Source organism: Populus alba, chromosome 5 (genome assembly GCF_005239225.2).
Source record: "Populus alba chromosome 5, ASM523922v2, whole genome shotgun sequence".
Lineage (NCBI taxonomy): Eukaryota > Viridiplantae > Streptophyta > Magnoliopsida > Malpighiales > Salicaceae > Populus > Populus alba.
The window spans coordinates 21,718,946-21,743,197 of record NC_133288.1 but is presented as its reverse complement, the minus strand read 5'-3'; the positions used below and the strand labels follow the sequence as shown (position 1 = coordinate 21,743,197).

The following is a 24,252-nucleotide window of genomic DNA, read 5'->3' as shown; positions in this document are numbered from 1 at the left end:
CCTACCGGAGCAATGCCTCGCAGGCTTGGAGAAACAAATGATTTCCATCAGGCAACGAGGCTAAGGGGATTGATTTACCAACAAGCATCTTTTATCATCAGAACACACCATGCAAGTGTCCATCTGGATTAAAGTTGGAGGTGAATCACTAGAGAAGAGGAAACGTGGGGAAGAGAGGGCTCCTTTTCTCCTCCTTTATTGATGAAAATAGCCCGTAAAGTAACCTTGAATAATGAATATCGGCCCACATTCACAGAGACCAAAGAGAATATATCTAGAGGAGTAAAGTGACAATAAAATAGAGATGGTGGGAGAGGCTATAAAGACAAAATGGAGCTCCCTCTCATCAGAAGATTCAGAAGCAAATGTCCCCTTACATCCCAACAGCCCATCCTGCTTCCATGTTCCCCTTGCACCACGCTCGTTTATAGCTTCTTTCATTTTCAATTATCACCCGTGGAGCCCTCGATTCCCGTTGCTCATTCCCTTCATGTATCGTCTAGCTAAATCCAAGGAGAATTGCACTTGCTGTGATTTTGTTCTTTAATCTCCATTTAATGCTTTTGTTTTTACCCCAATGAAAAGCTCAGATCCTCCATCATAATCTTAATCATTTGCTTGCTCTGTAAAGCCTATCCAGTGATCGACATGCCCGTCTATTGTATGGCTGTGATCTTGCCATCAACTTGATGGATGGACCCACCTTGTAAAACACCAGAGAGGAAATTCCAGGCACAGGAACTACTTTCCCTGTAATCGAAGGGCTGGTCATTGCTGTGTCTGATCAGTGTTCCGAGATAAATAGAAAGAAAAGGACAGAGCTTGTTCTTGTAGAAAAAATAAAGATGGGATGCGAAATAAATTCATCTATAATAACTAAATACCATTTTTCTTGTCTTTGTTATCTTCATTTCTCATATCCCAATGTAATAACTAAATACTGTCTGAATTCTACTTATATCTTTAAGAAAATTTAAATTTAAACGTAAATGTACTAGATTAACTAAAGAGGGTCTATCTGCTATCTTTTTTCTTTTGAAAAAAAACACAAATTACTTTCCCTCGGACAGAATAATAAGCCTAACACAAACAACATTAGGGGATTTTATAGGATAAACATTGCATGCCGTGTCTTCCTTTTTCTTTATTTGAGGGAGATTACATCATGAGCCATTGACCCAGATACAATCATGAGTAGAAAATGAGGAAACCACTCTAGTGCCTCGAGGCATAATGTGCAAGGGTCCCAGCCCACAGGCACACTATCTTCTCCTTTTTACTGTGCTCTACCTATTATTGTACCGGGTCGGTTCGAGCCACCTGCACACACCTAAAGTCCATGTACTTACGCCATGAAAAATGGATGTCAAATTATGGAATTTCTTCCATGACTTGAACTCTTGAGACGTGGATCCGAAAATATATTTTGTGGGGCCACGAAATTACTTTGTGGAACACTGGAACTTGCTTGTTTCTATTGAACACCACTCCGTGGTCCCCACCCTTTGACAATGATAAGGCTCTATCCCTTGCAGGTGATGTCCCTTGCTTAAACAAGTGGGTAGGACCCACTGTTATAACAATCTAGGAGATTGGATTGGGTGGATGTTCATGGTAATACATGAGATTTAGGGTAGGTTTGTTTTTTAGGCCGTGTTTCACTTCAATCATATATTTTATTTTCTTTCATCAATCAATGTATATCTGGATTTATATTGATTTCATTGAAAATAGTTGCCTGATGCACATTAAAAAATTTATAATTTATGATTTTTTAAGCTGTAAATGTCAGCAAGGACTTGCATCTTCTTTCAATGCACATTAGAATATATTTGCTATAAAAAATTAAATTAATTTTTTTTTTTTTTTTAATGATTTTAATATGTTAATGTAAAAAATAAATATAAAAATATTATTTTTATATATTTATAAACAAATAACACTCTTGAAAAACACTGTGCGTTGCACTATATCATAAAAACAATTGATGATTAATTAAACTCAATAGAAAGTCAAGAATCAACACAGTAGCATTAAACACATGATCAGCTTGGTGGGCCCACATTCCTCAAATCATACGAAACCATTTCTATGATGGACACGTGGAACAAGATCGATGGTGCTTGGACATATCTAGCTGAGAATACGGCGAGTTTAAGTTCCAAAGCCATAGAATATTGTGCTGCTAGAGAAAGACTAGAGAGAGGAGAGAGTCCACAAATTGTCTAGTCCGCGTGCCACTCGATTTTAGCGTCACGTCTGGACCGTCCGATCATATTCCTCATCCACATAATGCGTGCTCGCATCACGTGGCGATACTTGGACTGTCAAATCCATACTAGAGGTGCCCCGAAATTCTACTGGGGAGCATGGCCCTGTGGTAGGACCTCAAAAGCAATATGCTGGGGACATTATTTTTTTTTACAAATAAAATCAAATTCAGAATACTCGCAGGATCTTCTTCTTCTTTTCTTTTTTTCGAAACAAGATTTTGGTTTACACACGGTAGCTAAGTGCGTGTTTGGGCATTTGGATTATGACTTAAAAAATTAATAATTAAAAGAGTTATAGATTGTATTTTTTTGTATTAAAAATTTTAATATAAAGTTTTTAATAGGACAGTTGTAAAATTATGCTGTATATTAATTAATTAAATATTTTTAAAATTATTATCTGAGCAAAATATATTTTCAACCATTCTCAAACAAATCCTAAACTTAATAATAATAATAATATTGAAGGTTGGAGTTACCTTTACTTCATTAAGTATTTTATATCATAGTGGTTTTAAAAAACGTTTTTTAATTTAAAAAAAACTGGTAATTTTCATTATTATAGGTTGTTTTAGCCCCCACAAAAGTAAAATTTGAAAGCAAATACGTATGAAGTCTAATAAAGAAAATTTATTTAACTAAACAAATATATTTTTCTTTATAATTAAGAAAAAATATATTTTTCAGTGCTGCAAACAAGGTGTAATTAGACCAGCGGTGATAAGGTCAGAGAGAAATAGGTGTAATTATTAGCTGTAAATTGAACTATTATGGTTGCCACTGTTTTAAAAGTAGTTACTTAGCATTTATATACTCCGCATTTGTTGGGATCAACGAAGATGTAATAAAACGTTATTCGGAGGATGAGGTTTTGTCTTTGCTCGGATTTGGCCTCGGTGCCACGCCAAGGAACTGTCCCCTCCCTCAATTTGGATCGAAGGCTGCAAGATCCTCTTGGCATGGTGTCTTCTGTCTAGCTAGATGACAAATTCAACAAAGTCGTCCTCAAGTTTTTTTTATGTTTTTTTGCTCAGGGCGACTCCTAGTGTCCCCACCATCGGAAAGGTTGTGCTCTTTATTCTCTCGGGATAGGGCCACCAATTGTGGTGGTAGGTTGGTCACGGTAAATAAAAAAATAATAATAAATGGAGATCCGTGCGTGACCCTCTTGCCCATGCAACAGTAGCGGCATGGACATCCCATTCCCTTTCCATACTTGTGGAAATTCACGAACATGGCATGAGCCATTTATTTTGGAAAGGTCTCCCCTCTCTCTTTTTTCTTTTTTTTTTTTTTTTTTCCTTCCTCCTTCGTGGATGCACTTTGGTGCTTTCAAATCTCAACCACCCAAATCTCACTCTTTCTGGCCAAAAATATATTATAATGCCAACTACGTATGCAATCGAGTGTTCCCTTTTGTTCTTTCATACAAGGAGTTTATAAAAGGAGCTCCTTCTACTTCCTTTTAGCCATTGGAGATTATGGGGTTGTTTTATCTACCATTTGAATTTGAACCCTCTTTGCATTTTAAGGCTATAAAAAACAATGCTAAAAACTTTATAAATAAACATAATTCTCACGATTTAGTCTGGAAAACAACTCTGATTTACAGAAGTGAACATGATCTATAATCAATCTGGTTTATCTTGTACTGTATATGTAAATAAAAAAAGATAATTTTTTTTCATTCCCAAAAAAATTCATCCTATCCATTATTGGATATTCCAGACATTGATATTTGATAGCTAAATATATACACAATCCTGAGGAATTCCATGATCACGTACAAGAAAGGACTGGCATGCAAAATACAAGGAGGGTATACACACCGGAACAAACATAGAAGACAAAATGGAGGCTAAATATAAACTTTGAAGTCTCCAACCATGCTGAGAAACGGCGCCGTGCACAGACAAGCACGGGGGCATGACACGTAATCGCTTCATGTTATCCTGTGCCTCCCCCAGTTGTTTTGTCGTGAACCGCACGCTTGAGGAACGGTCAAATAAATCAGGCCACAAAAGCGCATGGAGCTATATAAAACCCTTCCCTCTCTCCTTCTTTTTAATTTCCAAACAATCAAGATACCAAAAACACATAAACAAACCAGAATTTGCTGTGAGAGAGCAGGTGAAATGTACAGCACACCAAGATCCATGTCACAAAAGCCAAAAGCTAAAGCTTAGAAAAATGAGGAGAGACTTTGGAAATTAGCCACCAATTATTGATTATTTAAGTCTACAAACCAAAATGTTTATCAATTAAGTCACCCATCTCGTAGAATTGCTAAATTAGGGCTCGGTTGGGTTAGAAAAAGAAGTATATATATAGTGCAATTCAGTTTTTTTTATTGAAAAAAACCAAAGCAAAGCTTTTTATATGTATATTCATAACCGAATCTACCTAAAATTAGTTCAAGCCGACCATGTTCAATTTGAATTTTTTTTAAAAAAAAATTGTTTTTCATGGGTTTTTTAGGGGTTTTACGGGGTGGTTTTTTTTTCATGGCTAAATCCAATTGTTTTTTTTTATAGAATACTGGCATAGCTAAAAAAAAAAATCATAAAATAGATTAAAAAAAAATCATAAAAATAGAACGAAATAAAAAAGTTGAAGAAGATACAAAGTTGCCAAAAAAAAAAAAACATATACACGTGTAATTACAAATTTTTGTTGGAAGTAAAACCTTATCTAAATATCGAGCATGTTCTCTTTTATACATTAAAAGCAATACTAACTTCATGTTTTATTAGAATTATGCAAATCTTAAGGGTTTGGGACAAGAAAAAGTGTATTATCATCATGAATAAAAAACTTTTAAAATTTTGGGATATCTTTTATATCTATTCTCATCATTCCTGTGAAAACATATTATAAATAACATTTTTTAAATCGATTTTTTAAAAATTTTAAACCCGACTAGTTTTTTCTTGGTTTTTTAATTTTTTTTTTTCTTGATTGTGTTTTTCAATTTTTTATTTTTATGCTTGGCCGTAATTACATATATACATCAAGAATATTTAATAAGAAATCCAAAGAAAATAACAAATATAAAACACTTAAAAAACTAAGCTTTTCACTAAACATTATCAATTTTGATATCTCGGATAGAAACTTGTATGGAAATCATACGATCTCACATACAAACTTCTCCCAAACAAAGTAAGTTCGTCTTGATCGTTTCATAAATAAATAAAAAAACTGATGAATTGCTAGGCATGATCTTATCATTTCATATAATCGAGCTGCAAAATTATAAAATTTGTTTATATATTCTATTTTAAACACATTTAAAACTAACCCCTTTCGAAAAAAAGTTAGGGCTCCACGTTAAGAATAGGCGACGATCAATTAGTGGAGGATTCAATTGAGAGAAGGTTTAGTTCGAGGACTGTATCAAGAATCGATAAATAGTTGAGAGATTGAGTTCAAGGTTTCCCTAAAAAAGAGCACCCCCTCATAAATCCTCGTAATCCACGTGCTAAAATGCGCCACTCTCGCATTCTTTCATTTTCTCTCCCTCCCTTTTTAAAAACACACACACACACACACACACACACACACACAATTTCTATTATTACTTGTTGGAATCACTATCCTCTGTGCCTGATTTCGTGTTCTCCTTGTTTTACTTTGCTTTATTAATTTTATCTTATTTATTGCATCCATTACTTTTGTTTTAATTGGGATTTTGGACTGCCTTAAAACAGTTTAAAGCTGTAAAGAAATAGCCATTTCCGGAAAGTGTGAGTGCAGGTTAGCAGTGTGCCTACCCTTTCTAGTTTCAAGCAAGAACCAGCGTGTGACTGCTTCACATTTACAGAGACATATATCGATGAGATAGATAGAGGAAGATTTCTCTTTGTTTTTTGGATTTATTGATGATGATGATAGAGGGAGATCAGTGGTTTCATTGATTGAAAAGTCGGACGAATAGTAGCTACAAGAACACCACACTCATGCTTCGGTCCGCGTGCTTTGATGAAAAAAACTTTTGGTTTTTGTTGTGTCAATAAAAAAGCTCTCTCTTTCCTGCCCCACACCATAAAAGGATCTGTGTCTAGTCTAGTGAATACCTTTTTGCAGGTTTTGTTCCTTGATTTTGGATCATCAAGGACTCCTCAAAGGGGAGGGGGTGGTTTCTCTGTTGTGACCAATTGGATTGGTCTTTTGGGTGAACTTAAGATTCCTTGACATGGGTCTGTCCTAAAAAATTATCTTCTTTTGGAGGAATATAGGGTTGTGATTTTAATGCTCTAGTTTCTATTCTGTTTGACGGGGGGGTTTTGTAATCGAGGGGTTTGGTGTTGAAGAAGTAAAGATGACATTTTTCTATTGAGTTGCTTTTGTTGCGTGGTAGAGAGGATATACCAACACAAGTAGAAGCAGAATATGGGGTCTGTGGAAGAGAAAATCAGGACAGGAGGGCTTGTTAATGGAGCTCAAACAAATCTTCTCGAGGAAATGAAGTTGTTGAAAGAATTTCAAGATCAGTCTGGTTTGTTTCATGTCACTAAAATCTTCATTTCTTATAAAAGTTTGACCTTTTCTAATCGTTTTCGCCTATGGGCTGAAATGATCCGGTAAAAGGTTGAATCTCTTACATGAAGGCTTAACTTTCTAAAAAATTTAAAGTCCAAACGGTGTACTCTTTTGTCCAAGAGTATGTGTCTTATGTTTTTGAGCTTGCTGTGCATTATCTCAGGATTACGGAAGGCAATCAACTCGGAGCTGTGGTACGCTTGTGCAGGCCCACTAGTTTCCTTGCCTCAGGTTGGAAGTCTGGTGTATTATTTTCCTCAAGGACACAGTGAGCAGGTTTGAAGTTATATCTTTTAATCTTGACCCTTTCTCCCCTTCTGATTTTTATATCCACTCAGAGCAGATTCTTAGGAGATCTCTACTGTACCAAATTGCATTTTGGAGCTTGATCTCTCATCACTTGCATTTTCTTGTTAAGTGGGATGGTTTTTCATCAGTAGTGTAGTAAACTTACAATTCTAAAACATTAAATCTGATAGTAAGAATTAGGAATTCATTCTGGAAAGAGTAGATGCATCGCATGGTGTGTACTGTAATTGAACTTAGTTCGCGTTGGTTTTAACAGAAACTGCAGTTAAAAAATGTACTTATATCTATCTGTGCTTTTGAAGGTTCATTTCCAAATTAGGCACACATGATTCTAAGATTTTGGAAGCCCTGCCAAGATAAAATTTTGACAGCTTCTCTTTCAATATGCTGCTGATTGTTCCGGCTTGATTTATTGAACTGACGACCAGTTGATTTGCATGTGTAGGTGGCAGTTTCCACGAGAAGATCAGCTACTTCACAGATCCCCAACTACCCAAATCTGCCTTCTCAGCTATTGTGCCAAGTTCACAATGTCACCCTACATGTATGCCATTTTTTCCGATTCCACTTTGCGTTTCTTCATAGAGTGCACCACTGCTGTATACATCTCTTGTCAGAAGGGCAGTTTTTTTTTTTTTTTTTTTTACCTCTGATTTACCTTGATTTCATAGGCAGACAAAGATACAGATGAAATTTATGCTCAAATGAGTCTTCAACCAGTGAACACTGTAAGCTTAAATAATGTCAGATTATCTTAACTTCATCTCATTTGCTTATCCCTTCATCCAGACTAAAAGAATGAATCTACGGTTCATGTAGGAAAAAGATGTCTTCCCTATACCAGATTTTGGGCTAAGGCCCAGCAAGCATCCAAGTGAATTTTTCTGCAAAACTTTGACTGCTAGCGATACAAGTACACACGGTGGCTTCTCGGTGCCACGCAGGGCAGCAGAAAAGCTCTTCCCTCCACTGGTGAGCTAATCTTGCTAACTTGAAAATCCTTGAGGAAACAACGAGCCGTTGTATTAAATTTGCTTTTCTGTCCCAGGATTACACAATGCAACCGCCAACTCAGGAGCTTGTTGTAAGGGACTTGCATGATAATACCTGGACTTTTCGCCATATATACCGCGGTGAGCAACTATCTCAGTTGTAATTTATATGGCGAGGAACCATCTCGACTGTGGATTTCATCCCGCTTCTTTCCTCTTATGCAGGGCAGCCAAAACGACACCTTCTTACAACTGGGTGGAGTTTATTTGTGGGTTCAAAAAGGCTTAAAGCTGGTGATTCTGTTTTGTTCATCAGGTAAGCTATATACTTTGCATGCATTTTTTTTTCTCTGGATGCTACATAAACCTGCCCTCTCAATACCAAAAATTAATGATACATAAACCTCTATCTAAGAAATTCTCAATTGAAAAGGTAAATTCAGTTTTTCTGCAAAATTGCGAGATGCTTTGTTGTGCAGTTTGACCATATTTAATTGTCAAGAACATGTGTTAACAATGGGTAAACCTTCATGGATTTTGTAACTCACTATAGTAATCTTAAAGCTACCCATTCTCTGTAATCACCAGGGATGAAAAGTCACAGTTAATGGTGGGTGTGAGGCGTGCAAACCGTCAACAAACAACATTACCATCATCAGTTCTATCTGCTGATAGCATGCACATTGGTGTCCTTGCTGCTGCAGCTCATGCTACTGCCAATCGAAGCCCATTCACCATTTTTTACAATCCAAGGTTTGTTAAATTTACAATCAAATCTATTTGTCCTCTGCCCTTTTTATTTGGTATCCGACTTATTAGTGACTGCTGCTTTGTACAATTCATAGGGCATGCCCTTCAGACTTTGTCATTCCTTTGATTAAATTCCGGAAAGCTGTATTTGGAACTCAAGTCTCAGTCGGTATGAGGTTTGGAATGATGTTTGAGACAGAGGAGTCAGGAAAACGCAGGTAATATTCTGAGTTCTTTGAATCCTTTTACACCTTTAATCAGGCAGTGGCTATGGGTAAAACCTCTGCATAGATAGGAATCATGAATTAGCACTGTATAATAATCAACTGATTAAATCTTCATCTTAAGCGCACTGTGATAAGGATAAGAGTGTGCTTTGAACGCATTTATATTCTTATTGCATGCTTAAGGTTCTGAATTTTTACAAGTCTGAATATACAGTGCTTGATTAATTGCTTGTAATCTTTTTCCCAGATATATGGGCACAATAGTTGGTATCAGTGACTTGGATCCACTGAGGTGGCCTGGTTCTAAGTGGCGGAATCTTCAGGTAGATTAGGCTACTTGTGGATCTGACCAAATCCTTTTCTTTCACAGTGATGTTTGTTCTTATGTTGTCATTGGCGTTGTCTCTTTGATCTGCTAATTTGTAATTGACTTTCATTTTTTTCGTTTTACAAACAGGTGGAGTGGGATGAGCCAGGGTGTTCTGATAAGCAGAACAGGGTTAGTTCATGGGAAATCGAGACTCCTGAAAGTCTCTTTATTTTTCCTTCTCTGACTTCAGGTCTCAAACGACCCTTGCAGTCTGGATTTTTAGGTAAGGTTTATCTTGGTTCTCGGTTTTTGACTTCTTTTTTTGTGGGAAAATTCGTTGGAAATTCATTCTATGTTGTTTGTCCTGCCAGGAGATTCTGAGTGGGGGAGTTTGGTAAAAAAGCCCCTTTCATGGCTTCCTGGCAGTGGAAATGCAAATCTCCCATATGCTTCAATGTCAAACATAAGTTCTGAACAACTGATTAACATGCTAATGAAACCTCATCCTATTAACTATCCTGGAATCTGTGGAGCTGCACTACCAGAAGTTTCTGCCGCAAAGGTGGCTTCATTGGATGTTAAGAACATGCAGGCAACAATTAATCAGATGCCTCAGCTAAACCAGTCAGGAGTTACGTCTGTAGAAAACCAGAATTATTCACAGATCTGTCTAGACCAATCTGATGCCATAATCTCATCTTCATCAAAAATAAATGTAGCTGGGAAGTCATTTTCTTCAAGCGAAGTTGAAAATCAAGCATCGGTTGGAGTTGGTGAAAGAAAATTAAAGGCAGAAACTGAGCATTTGCCAGATCAGTTAAGCCAGCTAACCTCAACAGGTGAATGCATTGTGCAGAAACCATCATCGTGTCCTATGACCCAGCAGAATGCCACAAATCATCTAGCGTTCCAAAACCAGAATCAGGGCCACTCACAATTACAAACCAGCATCTGGCCTGCACAGGCATTTCCAGAATCATCGCTACTTAATTCCCAACAGATCCATTCACCTCTTGCTGATGCTACTGCACCTAACTGCTCACTACCGTTTCTAGATGCAGATGAATGGATATCACATCCCATGTCTCTTGCTGGGATGTATAGATCGGGGCCACTGTCCATGTTTGGATCACAGGACACATCAGTTGTGTTCCCGGAAGCAATTAATCCCTCCTTACCTTTTATGAATCAAGACGTGTGGGATCATCAGATGAGCAATTCAAGATTTCTATCCCAAGCAAACCAATTGGTTTCTTTGACTCAGCAAGAGCCTTGTAGCTTAAACTCAGGTGCAGTGAAGGATTTATCTGATGAGAGCAATGATCAAAGTGGGATTTATGGTTCTCTCAACTTTGACGCCAGCAATGGGGGTGGTTCTGTGGTCGATCCTTCTGTCTCAAGTGCTATACTAGATGAGTTCTGCACATTAAAGGATGCTGATTTGCAGAATGCTTCAGATTGTCTAGTCGGCAACCTCAGCTCAAGCCAGGATGTTCAGTCTCAGATTACCTCAGCAAGCCTAGCAGATTCCCAAGCTTTCTCACGGCAAGACTTTCCTGACAACTCTGGTGGTACATCTTCGAGCAATGTCGATTTTGATAATAGCAATATGCTCCAGAATAGCTCATGGCAGCAAGTAGCCCCACGTGTGCGCACATATACCAAGGTATGAATGATTGTCTTGTAAATAAAAGATATTTGTTAACTGTCTGCTTGGACCATACATCGGATTATTCACCTAACTTTTTGAATATGGAAGACTTTAGTCTAGTGAAGTTGTTCCTTAAATGTTAACCTTTGTCCAGGTTTTAAGCCCTGTGTGTTTGTGAGTGTGGCCGAGGGCTTTTGAATGTTTCAATTTTAGGTGCTAACAGTGTTTGGGTTTATTACAGGTTCAGAAAACAGGGTCTGTTGGCAGGTCAATTGATGTCTCGAGTTTTAAAAATTATGAAGAACTGTGCTCCGCTATTGAATGCATGTTTGGACTTGACGGGCATCTAAACAATCCTAAACGTTCTGGGTGGAAATTAGTATACGTGGACTACGAGAATGACGTTCTACTCATTGGTGACGATCCTTGGGAGTAAGTTCTATTTTTGCTGGCATGCTTCTGATTATTTTTTACCCGTGTGTAGATGTGTGTAGATGCTAATCGTTCTATATATTTTCATCTCCAAGCTGTCCTATTCTAGGCCTAAGTTTGATGTGCTTGTGTAGGGAATTTGTCGGCTGTGTCCGTTGCATAAGGATTCTGTCACCTTCAGAAGTTCAGCAGATGAGTGAAGAAGGAATGAAGCTTCTTAACAGCGCTAACATCCAAGGGACCAATGCACCCATCACCGAGGGTAGCCATGCTCGATAAAACCACTTCAACTAGGTGACGCCCCCTCGCAATTAACAGGACGTTTTCCCACGTGGTGGCAATGAATGTTCCCGGAATGGTTCTCTGCCTGTTCAAACCTAAAAGCATTCCCGGAGAACTTTATCCGAATCACCCACGGCAGAGAGGGTGAGTAATGTGGGCTCTTCCGATTTAGCCTCACGATGTATTCTGATATATGAATAGATATGTTATATTAGTTGATGTTATAATTAAAGGGGTGATGGATTATATATTATCCTTCCAAAGAAGCTCAAGACATCACTACTTAGCGTATAATATAGTAACATGCTAGTTAATAGATTTGTTTGTACTACTTGACCAGACAAGCTTGCTATTTGCTTGGACAAAGTTTCTTGTAATGGGATGATGGTATGATGCGACATGTCATTTATAGTGCCTTAGGGGCTCAGCGAAGTTTGGTTGTTCAATGATTTGGTTTAAAACCTGAGTCATAATGAATTAATGAGTTAATTTAAATTGGTTTATTTTATTTGTTTTTTAAAACAAAACTATTTTGAAAAATCAAAAAAGATTTTATTTGAATTACAGGGTGGTCTTCTGAATCAACCGAGTCAAATTCAAATTTTATCAGCTCCCGGGTGGTTTTATAACTATGCTTTTATAGTTATTTAAGAAGTGGATATCGGTCGGGTCTCAGCTTCATCCTACAAGCAAACATTTTAGGTAATCATAAGTTATGAGGTGGGCTTTAGAGGTGTTAAGATAATTTCCGAACCAGTTGGAAGTCGAATCGAAGACTTGTCCCATAAGTAGTCATGTAGGGGAACGGGCAGAAGCCCAGAACCTAAGTGTTCAATCTAGAAGACAGAAACATTAATATTTGGAAGGATAAGTTGTTAAAGGATTGAGTATAAAGAGTTCATCATTTAACTTGAAGTCAAGCACAATCTGAAAAATTAACGTTTGGTTACTATAGACGAGACAGATAATATATCTCCATGTATTTTCTGGTTTATTTTTATTGTTATTTTTTATCATATTATTCAACCCTTTTCTGAAAAAACATTTTCAAGTTGAAAAAAATTGGTATGGCCCACGCATAATGCTGGCTCCCAATCTAGTCCATAGCTAAAATCTATAACTAGTACTTGTTCCTACCATCATTACGTTCGTACGCCCTTGATTTCCCCAATGAACTAGAGGCACTCAAATATCAAGGGCCTGAAGCAGAGAAAAGTAGTAGCATGTAGAGGACAGACCAGAGAATATGTGATGACCGCCGGTCCCCTGCTATATCATTACCTAAGTTTCCAATTTAGATCCCTTGAATGTTGATGATAATATATAGCAAGTGTACACTATCAGGCATCCTTCAGAAACACATCAACCAAACAAATGATTCGTCATAGAGGTTTTGTATTTGATTCAAGATAAATCTCTGATTTGGACAAGAAAACAAAACATCAGAAAATTAACAGCAACCTTGCTGTTAAATTTGATTCTCTTTTGAAAAAAAGAAAGGCAATTAATTGTACATGCCACGTTCAAAGAAATCATTTATCTTGGCTGATAAGTTAACCAATACACAGTCTTGAAGCACACGGCTCGTCGAATGCTATATGGAAACAGATTTATTATACAAGGAAATCGAGGGAAGGGGGGAAAAGTCCATCACATCTAGCATTACTTGAGATGGACATGTATCAAACTCAAATTTGGAACCGAAGAATGAATGTGGAAGGAAAGAAGGCAGGTTTAAGATCTAGAACAAGCACCATGGGCACGAACTCGCACTTCAAAGATTCAAAAATACACTATGAATTTTCCATTTCCTAACATTTCTTTTAGCTTGGATAAATAATTCCCCTAAAATAGAGTAAAAGATAAAGCAGTTGATGGATTACAAAGCACAAATATCATCTTCTAATGCTGGTTTACAGTTGAGAGAAGTAATAATTGATGCACTTATTGCATGTTGGAATGAATTCATGAGGGTGTTTGAGGCACTGAACTCACACGAAATTCTGTGTGAACAAAGCTAGAAATAGAAGCAATATTTTCACCTCCTTCAGTTTCATGTGAAAACTCTAGTAATCATCACACTCTTGCTGGCTTTTGAAGTACGGCAGACAAATAAACTTCCGATTTCCCTGACCCAGCTGTGTCTACCTTCTCACCCACAACCCATTTCAGCTTCTTATACCCAAACCGCTCAATCAGTCGAGTCAAAGCTGTCTTCTTCACATCATTTGCACAATAGAAGTTATCTAACCAGAACAATCCACCAGCCCTCAGAATTCGATCGATATCAAACATTAAGAACTCTAATTTTTCAGGTTTGTCCCCTCCATCCAATCCACTAGAAGCATGGATTAAATCAAACACATTATCATAGAAAGGGAACCTATGATCTAAACTCAAATACAAAGGGAAAAGCCCTCTTGCTGCAATAAATTCACTAAATGGAGCATCCACATTCAAAGTATTAGTAATCACAGTCACATTTCTCTCTGCCATTCTAGCAGCAAAAGTTCCAGACCCACCACTAATATCAAATCCAATTCTAATTCCTCCACTTGCTAGAGCTAACACATCATCAATAAGAAAATCATTCCTGCCTCTAACTGTAACAAACTTTTGAGTCTCATAGCCACTAGTAATATTAAAGCAACCAACACAATCCCTACTCAATTTCTTTTTATTCAAGCACTCAAAATTCTTGCAACCAAGACCACTCCAAGTTAAAATCTTTTCACTAACAGGTTTCCAAAGTGAAACAGGAAAACGATAAAGACCCACCTTTGGAACAGACTTGGCAAAGCACCTCCTTCTGGGCAAAGGCTCACATCCACGCAAAATCAGCTTCTGGCCAAGGCTCCAATCATCAGGACAAGGCCCAGAAATCTTGTAAACCATATACTGAGACAACAAGTCTGGAGATTTCTCACAAGAATGACCCACAGAAGCCACCATCTCAGTGATCCCAGTTCTTGAATCTTTACCAAGAGGGAGTTGATGGTGTTGCAAGAACAATTTGAGCTCACTTGCAATATTGGGCCTTGAAATATCCATAGTTTCATAGCCCAAAAGCTCCTTTTCCATCCTGGCAAGCTTTTTCTGAGAAGAAGCGATCTCTCTTAGTATTAAAGAGACATGCTCGGAGATCAAAGAAATGTTTTTATGGGGATTGTGAACGAGGTGAGCTTGATGGTCTTTTGGAGAAGATGTGAAGGCATATAATGCAAAAAGATTTGTGGTTATAACAGAGAAGAGCATGAGAATGTTCACTGCTGACGAACAGAAACTTGCTCTCCTGAATCTGGCTGTTCCATCTCCAATTTTCAGGGACACTGATCCCATCTCGGTCTCTTCTTTTCACAGAGAGAGTGTGTGGGAGCGGGTGTGTGTATGTACTAGGCGAGTGAGATTTGTGAAGGGATGAAGCAAGTTGTGAAATTTCTTAAGCTTTGATTAGTTAAGATAAAAGTAGCTTTGGAAAGCAACTTGTCGGTTGCAGTTATGTCAAGCTGTTAGTTTTTTTTTTTTTTTTACTATTATTATCAACGCGGTCTTTATTATAAAGTAATTAATTGCATCTTGCTTCATGGCGAGATTTAATAACAAGTTGAGTTAATAAAAAACTTTTTTAGTTTAGGATTTTAAAAACTTTTTATTTTAAGTTTAATCTAATTTGAATCCGGAAATGTTTTTCAACAAAAAAGCAATCATCTCATACATCATTGGATGCTTTTTTGTGGTTGGTAAATGTTAAAATACATTATTGTTAAATGAATGGTGCAGTAAGAGGGGGAAAACCATGTTTGTGCTGGAAGGTGATATGGATCTGCATCAAGGGAAGGAGGGGGGCTGATCTGTAAAGAGATTCCTTTTCCACTGGGTAATCTGGGCCCTCCACGTGTGAAAATCAAAGGCTGGAATGCTCTCACCAAGGGGCTTGTCACGGTCCACAAAACAGCCTCGGTAAAGGAACTTGATAATCCCATGGCCATGGTCAAGGACATCGCACCCACTCTGTGTTTCCTCACCGAGCAAGAGTGCCGAAGTATTAGTGTACTTCTTATCATAGAACGACATGTCACCCCAGTTAATTTCATTTGATTTTGAGTCGTTGCAATTAGAACGGTAATAAAGGTACAAAACACTTTTAGTTGTGGTTTAAAAAAGAAAAGGTTAAAAAATATATTCGATTAAAATTATTGTGATATAAAATTTTTAATGTATAATAGATAAAAAACAGGTTTTTATGAATAAAAAATAAAATATTTTAGTTTTTACAAAACTAAAATTTAAAACACAATTATATATGGAATTTAATGTTAAAAAACAAGAGTTATTAGGCGAACAAAACAATTTTTTTTCCATGGTTGAACAATGAACCTATTAAAAACTCTTTTGAAACCTTAGTAAAGAAAAAGTTATAATTTCTAGCTTTTCTAAAACCTACCTTTTCAAACTGCAACCGTACTACCACGATACCATACAGATTAACTGCAGATATGATTCATCTTCTGGTCTTGACCACCGGAGAGATTTCACTCGAATTGCCGAACCCAAATTATGTAAGGGAAACGAGACTGCAATCAACATTGGAATTTCCAGGGCTGCTAAATATGGAGAGGTCTGATCAAGTTTCTCTACCCTGATTTTAGGTCAAGAATGAAGAGCACGAACAAAATGAAAAATTAAATTCCTTAGTCACGGGCATGGATAGTGATTGATGTTGTATCATGACAAATTAATCAGGAACAACCAAAGAATTTAAAAAAAAAAAAAAAATCACGGGGGAGAGAGCAGGCTGCAACCTGTCCCCAGGTAAAGAGGATACAAGAAAATAAAGTCTATGAACAAAAAGAACCATGACGGAGGATGTTCGAATTTTTGGGGGTGCATGTAAAGTAACAGAAGACAAAACAAGCCCAGCAATGCCAACTACATACAGCACAGAAAACAAGGGAAGACAAAAGAAGAGTTAGAGAACTGATTTGCATGTAGCAAAGCTTGCAAACATGTTTAACCATGAATGTGATTAGAAAATAATCAGAATAAATACATATAGTGAACAAAACCCATTCCCCTACCTGATTCAAGCTATGGACTTTCAGTACCAGGCAGTGAGCACTAAGCCAAATGAAAAGAAAATAACCATCACAATTTGACATCGTCAACTCCACCGAGCATCACAACCATAGTAAGCTAACATTTCTAAAGGGATATTTTTGGCAAATGTGAGAGTGCTGAATCATGAATGAGAAAGTTCCATTAACTAGAATCACCTAGATTATTGATAGACAACAAAATAATCAAAGGATCAATACCACCAGGCATCACAACCATACCGCACAAACATCATTTACATTTCTAATAGATTTCAAGCAAATTTTTCCTCAACTCCTGAGATGAAAATCCTGATTCATGAACATTGACGCCCACTTGATCAAGCATTGCATGGGTTATGAACAAATAGGTGATCAAGGGATCAACACTAAACATACAGGGATGGGCAGTATACACATAATCTTTAATCTTGTTATATGCCCTCCTGTAACCATTCAAAAAAAAAAAAAACATAAAAAGAAAAGAGGAAACCCCACACAAAAATTATTTCTGCAATTTACTAGGGCATCAACTGGTAGAACAAAACCTTGAAACAGCATAACCATACAACTAAAGACAATTACTCAACAATAATTATTTGCACGTATGAATCGCAATGCACAATCGCTTAGCATTCATAAAGAAGATCGTGAAATCCTAATGGTATAGTATATGAATGAATACCCAGAAATCCACAAAATAATTGTTCTTCCAAGTGTTCAATTTATAGAAAACTGTCTCACTTTCTCATAAATGTGGAAATTCACGTTCATGAACAAAAATTCAAAAAACTCATAATTCTCTAAACCAAGAGTCATCTTTTGCATAAGAGTAATCATATGGTAACCATTTGAATGATCGATGGTCATTTATTTCATCATCCTAAGACTAGCTCCTCAGTGATGCGCCTTAGCTTCTGCCTTCTTATGTGAATTTGCTTTCATCTAGCAAGCAAAAGAAATTGAGTATGCTTTCAATACATAAGATAAGATGATATAAATTCTATCAACGAAATCGATAAAATGTAACAACAAATTTAGCATCCATGTGTCAGGCATTCTAAAGATAACAACACCATTTTTAATTGTGAGTCGAATTTGTACTGCAACATGAAGAACATGCAAAAAAAGTTGCCAGACTAATAATAAGGTCAACTTAATCAAATTCTTAAGCATGATTAACTGATTGGTTTGTTGGTGATAAAATCTATTTATTTATAATTCCATAAAAAAATCAAATTGAAAAATATAAAATAAACCCATAACAGAAATAAATCTGGGTAATCAAGAAAGGTTAAACAAGTAAGAATTGGATTAGCTACCTTGAGAATCTTGAGCTTCACACTTCCATAAACCAAGCCAAAACTGAATGCTGATGCACGCGCCACCTACACACAAAAAAAATAAAAACTCCATTTTTTGAGGAAAGGACGAGAATGAAGATTCTTTGATAGTGGAAAGTGTAGAGAGAGTTGTTTACCAGAGCGAGAGCGCTGGCACCGGAGTAAGGACCTGGAGGTGGCGTCATTTGATTGGCTAGAGATCTGATCAAAAAGCCCTCCAACGAAACCCTAGATCAGAGTTCCGAGTAAGCTAAGTGAGGAGTTTTTCGAAATAAGAGTTGGAATTCTCGTGGTTTTTCTTCGTGCGCAATGCCAGTATCCAAATCTCCGTCCCGAATCGCTTTATTTTCGGGTCGGGTTGTCAAACCCCTCACGAGCATTAAACGCTGCGTTCCAATTCATTTTTATGGGTGCTATTATTTATTATTAATAAAGATATTTCAAGTATTTTGACTCCTCCTTCTAACATATTACTTATTTAGATTTATCTATTTACCGTAGTAAAATGTGTAGGACTAGAACGAATATACCTTTTTTTTTCTTTCTTATCCGTTAAATCATAAACCGAGAGAGAGAGAGAGAGTTTCACTGAATTTTCTAGGGAATCAAACGGAAAGTGACAAAATTCACTTAATTTTTAAGAAAAAAATAAATCTCAATTGTTGTTTGCTTGCCGCCAGAATGGGAGCATCGTCTTCTAAGGAGCAGAACGTATCAAGTGAACAGAGGGAGGTGGAAAGTCTAGCAGCTTCCACTGGATCAACCTCCTTGCTTCAAAATGCTTTCTCTAAGCTTGCCGATCCTCAAACAAATGCAATCCCTCTTCAGTCTCTTCAGGTACTTGCAAAACTACCAAAAATAAATCATGTTTTCTTAATTATCTTGTAAAAGAATCCAGCTTTTCACTCCAAAAGCTCTTTTTTTTTTTTCCTGTATTGCCATTACTTGTTCAATAGGTCAATCTCGAAGTTACTTGAGGTATAACTGTATGAGAGGAATAGAAATTAAATTTTTTTTGCAACTTTTAAGAATTTTTTTCATTTTATATTTAGATGTTGAATTTTGTTTTCTGAAATTGACTTGTAATTTTAATTGTTGCAGCAATGCTTCTCTTTGAATTATAAAAGCACAGAATGTGAAGCATTGAAAATGCCTGATTCCCTTTTGGGATTATTGGATCATCTGGGTCCATCAATGGTAGACCTATTTTTCATTACTGATAAAGGAGGGGTCAATTGGATTGAGTTTGTTAGAGGTTATTTGAAATGCTGCGGGAGGATGCCTGTTTCAGTATTGCTTAATACATTGTTGAGACTATTTTCTGCAACGGGAGTGAAAGCAGGAATTCCTTTGAAACTGGAGGTTGAAGCTATTGATGATGGTGAATATAAGATAAGCGGGTCGCTTCTGCCTATTGATGTGCTTATGTTTCTTTGGATGTGTTGGACTATGTTGTGGAATTCAAAAACTTGGAATTTTTTAAAAGAGAAAGAGTATCTGTATCTTCCAGATATTAGTCCTTTGGTGTTATCCGCAGTTGTTTCTTGTGCTGAAGGTGGTAGTGGATTGGAATTGTGGGATTGTGATGTCTCGGTTTTAGATGTTCAACTTCCTGCTGGAAAGTTTCTTACATGGATGCTGACAACAGTGACAAACCTCACAGAGTGTTTTACACAATTTGTCAATGCAAGACTGCAAAACTGCACTAGTTCGGAGGTATCCAATTCTAACAAAACCACAAAAATTGGTGCTTTGATGTCAGTTAAAGATTAAGGGTTAGCCATCCGCTTAGAATTTTTCCTGTTTTTGGTTATAAAACAGGATACCATGATCTTGCTTTCGGTCTTCACTACCTCTATCCCACTCGACTATGAAAAATGTATGACCAGTTATACGAGTTTGTATCTCACATGATTTTTCTTCTCAATCAACAGCAAGATACACTGGAATCTTCAAGCTCATCATTAAGACAAATCTCTTCAGAAAAGGCATGCAACTCTTGTCTTCTAACCTGTGGAAAAGCATGGGCAATTTCCCTTACAATCAGGAGTGCAATAAGTCAAGAAATTCTGAACCCATACTTTCCTAGTAACAGTGATGCTACAGATGAGAATCTTATTTATCGGTGTGTCATCTTCCCTTTTGATTTTTCTAGACCTATTTACTTGTACGTTATGCTGCTTGACCCTGATCGTGCCCTAAATAAATTTAGTGACCTCTAAAGTTGCTCATGATGCTTCAGTTGCTACTCCTAACCCCTCCCTCCCTCCCTCCCTCCCTCTTTCAGGGTTTATTGTGTAAGTTTAAGTTATTTGCTTGCTACTGCATCTAATTTTACCAAATTCTTGTTATCAGGTCATCTCTCCATGGGAAGGGCTTGAACAGATTCTGGTCTAACATCGAAGGTTATCTTGGTCCAATGCTGATTTTGATTTCTGCTACTTCTGGAGATGCAAGTGAGGATAGCACCAACTGTAGGAAATGGATTGTAGGTGCACTCACCCACCAGGGTTTCGAAAATAGGGATATGTTCTATGGAACCTCTGGAACCCTATATGCTATAAGTCCAGTCTTCCACGTGTACTCACCTTCTGGTATGTGATTCAAATGAGCGAGGAGAGAGAGAGAGAGAGTCACAAATTGTTTCTTGCTTGTTTTTGCTGCTCGTTTCTTTTATGAAAGTTGATGAGCCAAATTGAAACCGTGAGAAATGCTTCCTTTATGGGGCCTCTATGACAAATTGTGAAACCATTGGCAGGGAAGGAGAAAAACTTTGTTTACAGCCACTTGCATCCTACTGGTAGAGTTTATGAGGCACGTCCAAAGCCTGTGGGCATTGCATTTGGAGGAACCATTGGAAATGAGAGGGTTTATATGGATGGAGACTTTTCCAGAGTTACAGTTCGCCATCATGCAGTTGACAAAACTTACCAGCAAGGTTCACTTTTCCCGAATCAGGTACTAATATGTAATGGCTAACCGCATTACTGCTAATAGTGAGCTTTTGGCTCTCAAATCTTAGTTTTTGAAGAATCTAATTTGGTAGAGGGTAATGACGTTAGCTATTATAGTGAGTGAAAACCTTCCTTGATTTTTGTCTGGTCTTAGTTTGTGCACGCTTAGCGGTTTCTAATCATTTGTTCCTTCTTAATTTCTGTTTTAATAATTTGTCTTGGCCTTTATCTTGTTGCATGCATCAGTAAGTATTTTTTATCAATAATTTTGTTAACCTGACTTGTTTTTTTCACCATTGACTTTCTGAGATTTGTTTCTCACCGAAGGCAACCTCTGATCTTGTTCCTTGGTCACCTTTGTGGAAATGTTGTTGTCACTATGAGATTGCCTGTTAGACAATACATGGATTGAATTTTATGCGGCAATAGTATATGTTCACTTTGAAAGCTTGAACGACTTTGTTTTGTATTTTATAAAATCTGTGTTGCAGGGGTTTCTCCCAGCTGAAGCTTTGATTTTAGAGGTTGAGGTTTGGGGTTTAGGTGGGAGGAAAGCAAGGGAAATTCAATTTTCATATAAGAAGAGAGAGGATCTTTTCACTGCACAAAGACGCAAGGTAACCTGCCATGCAAAGTTCATAGTGAGGCATGTGTTGATATTCACGTGCAAGACTTGAATCTAAATACGAAAAAAAAACGCTGTACTTTTGGCAGGTTGACATGAAAACTTTTGCAAGCTGGGAGGATTCACCTGAGAAGATGATGACGGATATGATGGCTGACCCCAACAGAGTTCAGAGGGAAGACCGCTGAATAAATTGTACAGCATGCATGTTTCGATGGGAGTTGAAATAGTTGCAGTCATATAGAAATTAAACCAACTTAATTGCCGCCGATACGCTGTTAATTTCTATTTCAGTCAATAACTAGTGCTATTCAATTTTAAAAGCTTGTATTAAAAAACAAAAATTTGGTGTAAGTGCATAAGTTGATTTATTTAATTTATATAGAAATTTTATCACAATAAATGAAGGTCAAATTATGATTAAAATAAAGTAGGGAACAATGCGTTGTTTACCTGAATATTTTTTTTTAAGAAAACTCGATGGAATTGTGCTGAGAGAGCTTATATATACATGTATTTTCTAGTAATAGCATGGTTTTTTTAACAAATATTTATCATGATTTGAAAAGTATGTTCAAATTAAAAGAAAAAATACATGAGAATTACATAAAAACTTCACGATAGAAAAGTTAGATATTCCATTCTCATTTAATATTAATGGGACTTTTTTATATATATAAAAAAATGCATATTTGTTTCATATATCATCTTTTATAAAGTAATCATTAGTATTACCATTAAAAACTTTTAATTTTATTTGAAAAATATGGTATCATCGTATAATTTTTAAAATATCATTTTAATTGAGAAGGATTTTATTTTAGAATATATATATATATATATATATATATATATATATATATATATTCTAATTTTTTAGAATATCTTAGTTCCTAGAAAATGTGTGTAATCAATGAACCTTGGTTCAATACCGACAATTTTTTTTTTACTTTCTTTCTCCTTCCTAGAAATCTGTGTTTGGCCACTTCAAATATATATATATATCAACCTTTCAAGTTTTGTTTTCTTTGGATTTGGCCCCTCTTTTTTTTTTATTCCTAATTGTTTTATTTTAATTAATTTTTTTTTAATTTCATCATCCTTTAAATTTTTTTTTAATTTGTTAGATTTGGTTCTCATTCTTTTTATTATTTTTTTTTTTATTTTGAGATAGTTTTTTATTTTTTTTATTTTTACCGAACCTTCAATTTTTTTTTCTTTTCGATTTAATACTTATTTATTTATTTATTTATTTATTTGCTTTGATAAATTTTTTAGATTAAGATTTTTTTTATAATTTTATCCTTTAATATTAAATTGATTGAGAATGCAACCGTTTAATTGAATCCGGATCTATAATTTCACAAGCTGTTAATTTAAAAAATTAACCTCGGTTTAGAATATTTTTCCAAGTCAATTATTGTAGATTAAGACTAGATTTATTATTTTGTCCTTAAAAAATTTTACACTTACATTCCTTCAATTACCATGGATTATATGTTTTTGAGTTGATTTAGGTTACTCCTATCTTTTTACAACTTTTTTTGTACAACTAAATTACTAGAATACCTTTAAAAACAAAACAACACTTAACTGGGGTCTTGTTTTTTTTTTTTAAAAAAAAAAAAAACATTTTCAAAGCATAATGTTATTACTTTATTTCTCTTAGAGTCAAGATTTTTAAAGCTTGATTTTAGGAGCTTAATTGTAATCTTGTATTGGTTTTTTTTTGTTATAATCATTTGATTTTGTGAGAAATTTGTTCTTTTAATTAATATCAATAATAATTTAAAAAAATATTTGTCTGGGGTTGTTTTGGGTTCCTTTTTATTTTTTTACTTTTTCACTTTTAACCTTCAATATTTAAGGACTTTTTAATTTGTTTTAGTATGGATTCTATGGTTTTATCACGATCTCATACCCTATATTTGAAGTTTCGCAAGTTAATTATGGTTGATTCAAGGCAATCCAATGTGTCGTTGCTCAATATTATTTTAAAAAAAATGTTGTCTAATATATCACCATTTAAGTATTTAAATTTTTTTTTGGCTAATTCCTAACGTGTTTACATTTTTTTAAGGTTAAAAAAAATAGTCTGACACGATATGTAGCGCAAGTAAAAATAACTACCAGGTGTCATACATTGTTGGTTCATTTATAGATTTCTTTGTTTTTTTTTGTTTCTTAAATTAGAATTAAAACTAAAATTTATTTCCTTAGAATTGATTATTCAGATATAAATACTCACAAGACTTAGATATTCCATCAAGTAAATAAATTATTTGATGCAAAAATAAATTATAAATGAATAAATGAATAAATAGAGAAGCTATAAAACTAAAGATGGGATTTCTAACAATATGACATAAGGTGGAGTTGTAACAACATGACAAAATTATGTTTCATTGGAACATAGTTTCCTCCAACATTATATATATATATATATATATATATGACAAGTTTTATGGA

The 24,252-nt window shown here is 35.8% G+C and overlaps 4 protein-coding genes across 4 annotated transcripts; 2 read left to right on the top strand and 2 right to left on the bottom strand.

The window, feature by feature from the left end:
* Nucleotides 1–5,861: 5,861 nt before the first annotated feature.
* Nucleotides 5,862–12,214, top strand: LOC118062059 (auxin response factor 5). The gene is made up of 14 exons (XM_035075737.2): nt 5,862–6,771; nt 6,979–7,091; nt 7,570–7,668; nt 7,796–7,852; nt 7,944–8,096; nt 8,173–8,257; nt 8,342–8,432; nt 8,705–8,869; nt 8,962–9,084; nt 9,341–9,416; nt 9,551–9,686; nt 9,775–11,069; nt 11,296–11,486; nt 11,621–12,214. Exons 1-14 carry the CDS (start codon nt 6,666–6,668, stop codon nt 11,763–11,765), a joined length of 2,835 nt encoding a protein of 944 aa, XP_034931628.1. The 5' UTR covers nt 5,862–6,665; the 3' UTR covers nt 11,766–12,214.
* A 1,287-nt stretch (nt 12,215–13,501) lies between these two features.
* LOC118062060 (probable methyltransferase At1g29790) lies at nt 13,502–15,215 on the bottom strand. The gene has a single exon (XM_035075738.2). The coding sequence runs from the start codon at nt 15,105–15,107 to the stop codon at nt 13,845–13,847; it is 1,263 nt and encodes a 420-aa protein (XP_034931629.1). The 5' UTR covers nt 15,108–15,215; the 3' UTR covers nt 13,502–13,844.
* A 2,370-nt stretch (nt 15,216–17,585) lies between these two features.
* On the bottom strand, nt 17,586–18,578 carry LOC118062062 (uncharacterized). The gene is made up of 3 exons (XM_035075739.2): nt 18,342–18,578; nt 18,184–18,249; nt 17,586–17,806 (listed from the first exon to the last, which is right to left on the bottom strand). The coding sequence occupies exons 1-3, from the start codon at nt 18,387–18,389 to the stop codon at nt 17,759–17,761; spliced, it is 162 nt and encodes a 53-aa protein (XP_034931630.1). The 5' UTR covers nt 18,390–18,578; the 3' UTR covers nt 17,586–17,758.
* Nucleotides 18,579–18,725: 147 nt separating this feature from the next.
* On the top strand, nt 18,726–22,186 carry LOC118062063 (uncharacterized). Its single transcript, XM_035075740.2, has 7 exons — nt 18,726–19,041; nt 19,306–19,920; nt 20,139–20,329; nt 20,560–20,798; nt 20,963–21,162; nt 21,650–21,775; nt 21,873–22,186. Exons 1-7 carry the CDS (start codon nt 18,886–18,888, stop codon nt 21,969–21,971), a joined length of 1,626 nt encoding a protein of 541 aa, XP_034931631.1. The 5' UTR covers nt 18,726–18,885; the 3' UTR covers nt 21,972–22,186.
* Nucleotides 22,187–24,252: the final 2,066 nt, after the last annotated feature.

Coding starts and splice junctions, on each gene's coding strand:
- LOC118062059 (XM_035075737.2), top strand. CDS start 6,666: ATGGGGTCTGTGGAAGAGAAAATCAGGACAGGAGGGCTTGTTAATGGA. Junction 8,097..8,172: donor AAAAGCTCTTCCCTCCACTG/GTGAGCTAATCT, acceptor TTTCTGTCCCAG/GATTACACAATGCAACCGCC. Junction 8,258..8,341: donor TTTTCGCCATATATACCGCG/GTGAGCAACTAT, acceptor CCTCTTATGCAG/GGCAGCCAAAACGACACCTT.
- LOC118062060 (XM_035075738.2), bottom strand. CDS start 15,107: ATGGGATCAGTGTCCCTGAAAATTGGAGATGGAACAGCCAGATTCAGG.
- LOC118062062 (XM_035075739.2), bottom strand. CDS start 18,389: ATGACGCCACCTCCAGGTCCTTACTCCGGTGCCAGCGCTCTCGCTCTG. Junction 18,250..18,341: donor GTGCCAGCGCTCTCGCTCTG/GTAAACAACTCT, acceptor TTTTGTGTGTAG/GTGGCGCGTGCATCAGCATT. Junction 17,807..18,183: donor TGAAGCTCAAGATTCTCAAG/GTAGCTAATCCA, acceptor TTTGCTTGCTAG/ATGAAAGCAAATTCACATAA.
- LOC118062063 (XM_035075740.2), top strand. CDS start 18,886: ATGGGAGCATCGTCTTCTAAGGAGCAGAACGTATCAAGTGAACAGAGG. Junction 19,042..19,305: donor TCCCTCTTCAGTCTCTTCAG/GTACTTGCAAAA, acceptor TAATTGTTGCAG/CAATGCTTCTCTTTGAATTA. Junction 20,330..20,559: donor GATGAGAATCTTATTTATCG/GTGTGTCATCTT, acceptor TCTTGTTATCAG/GTCATCTCTCCATGGGAAGG.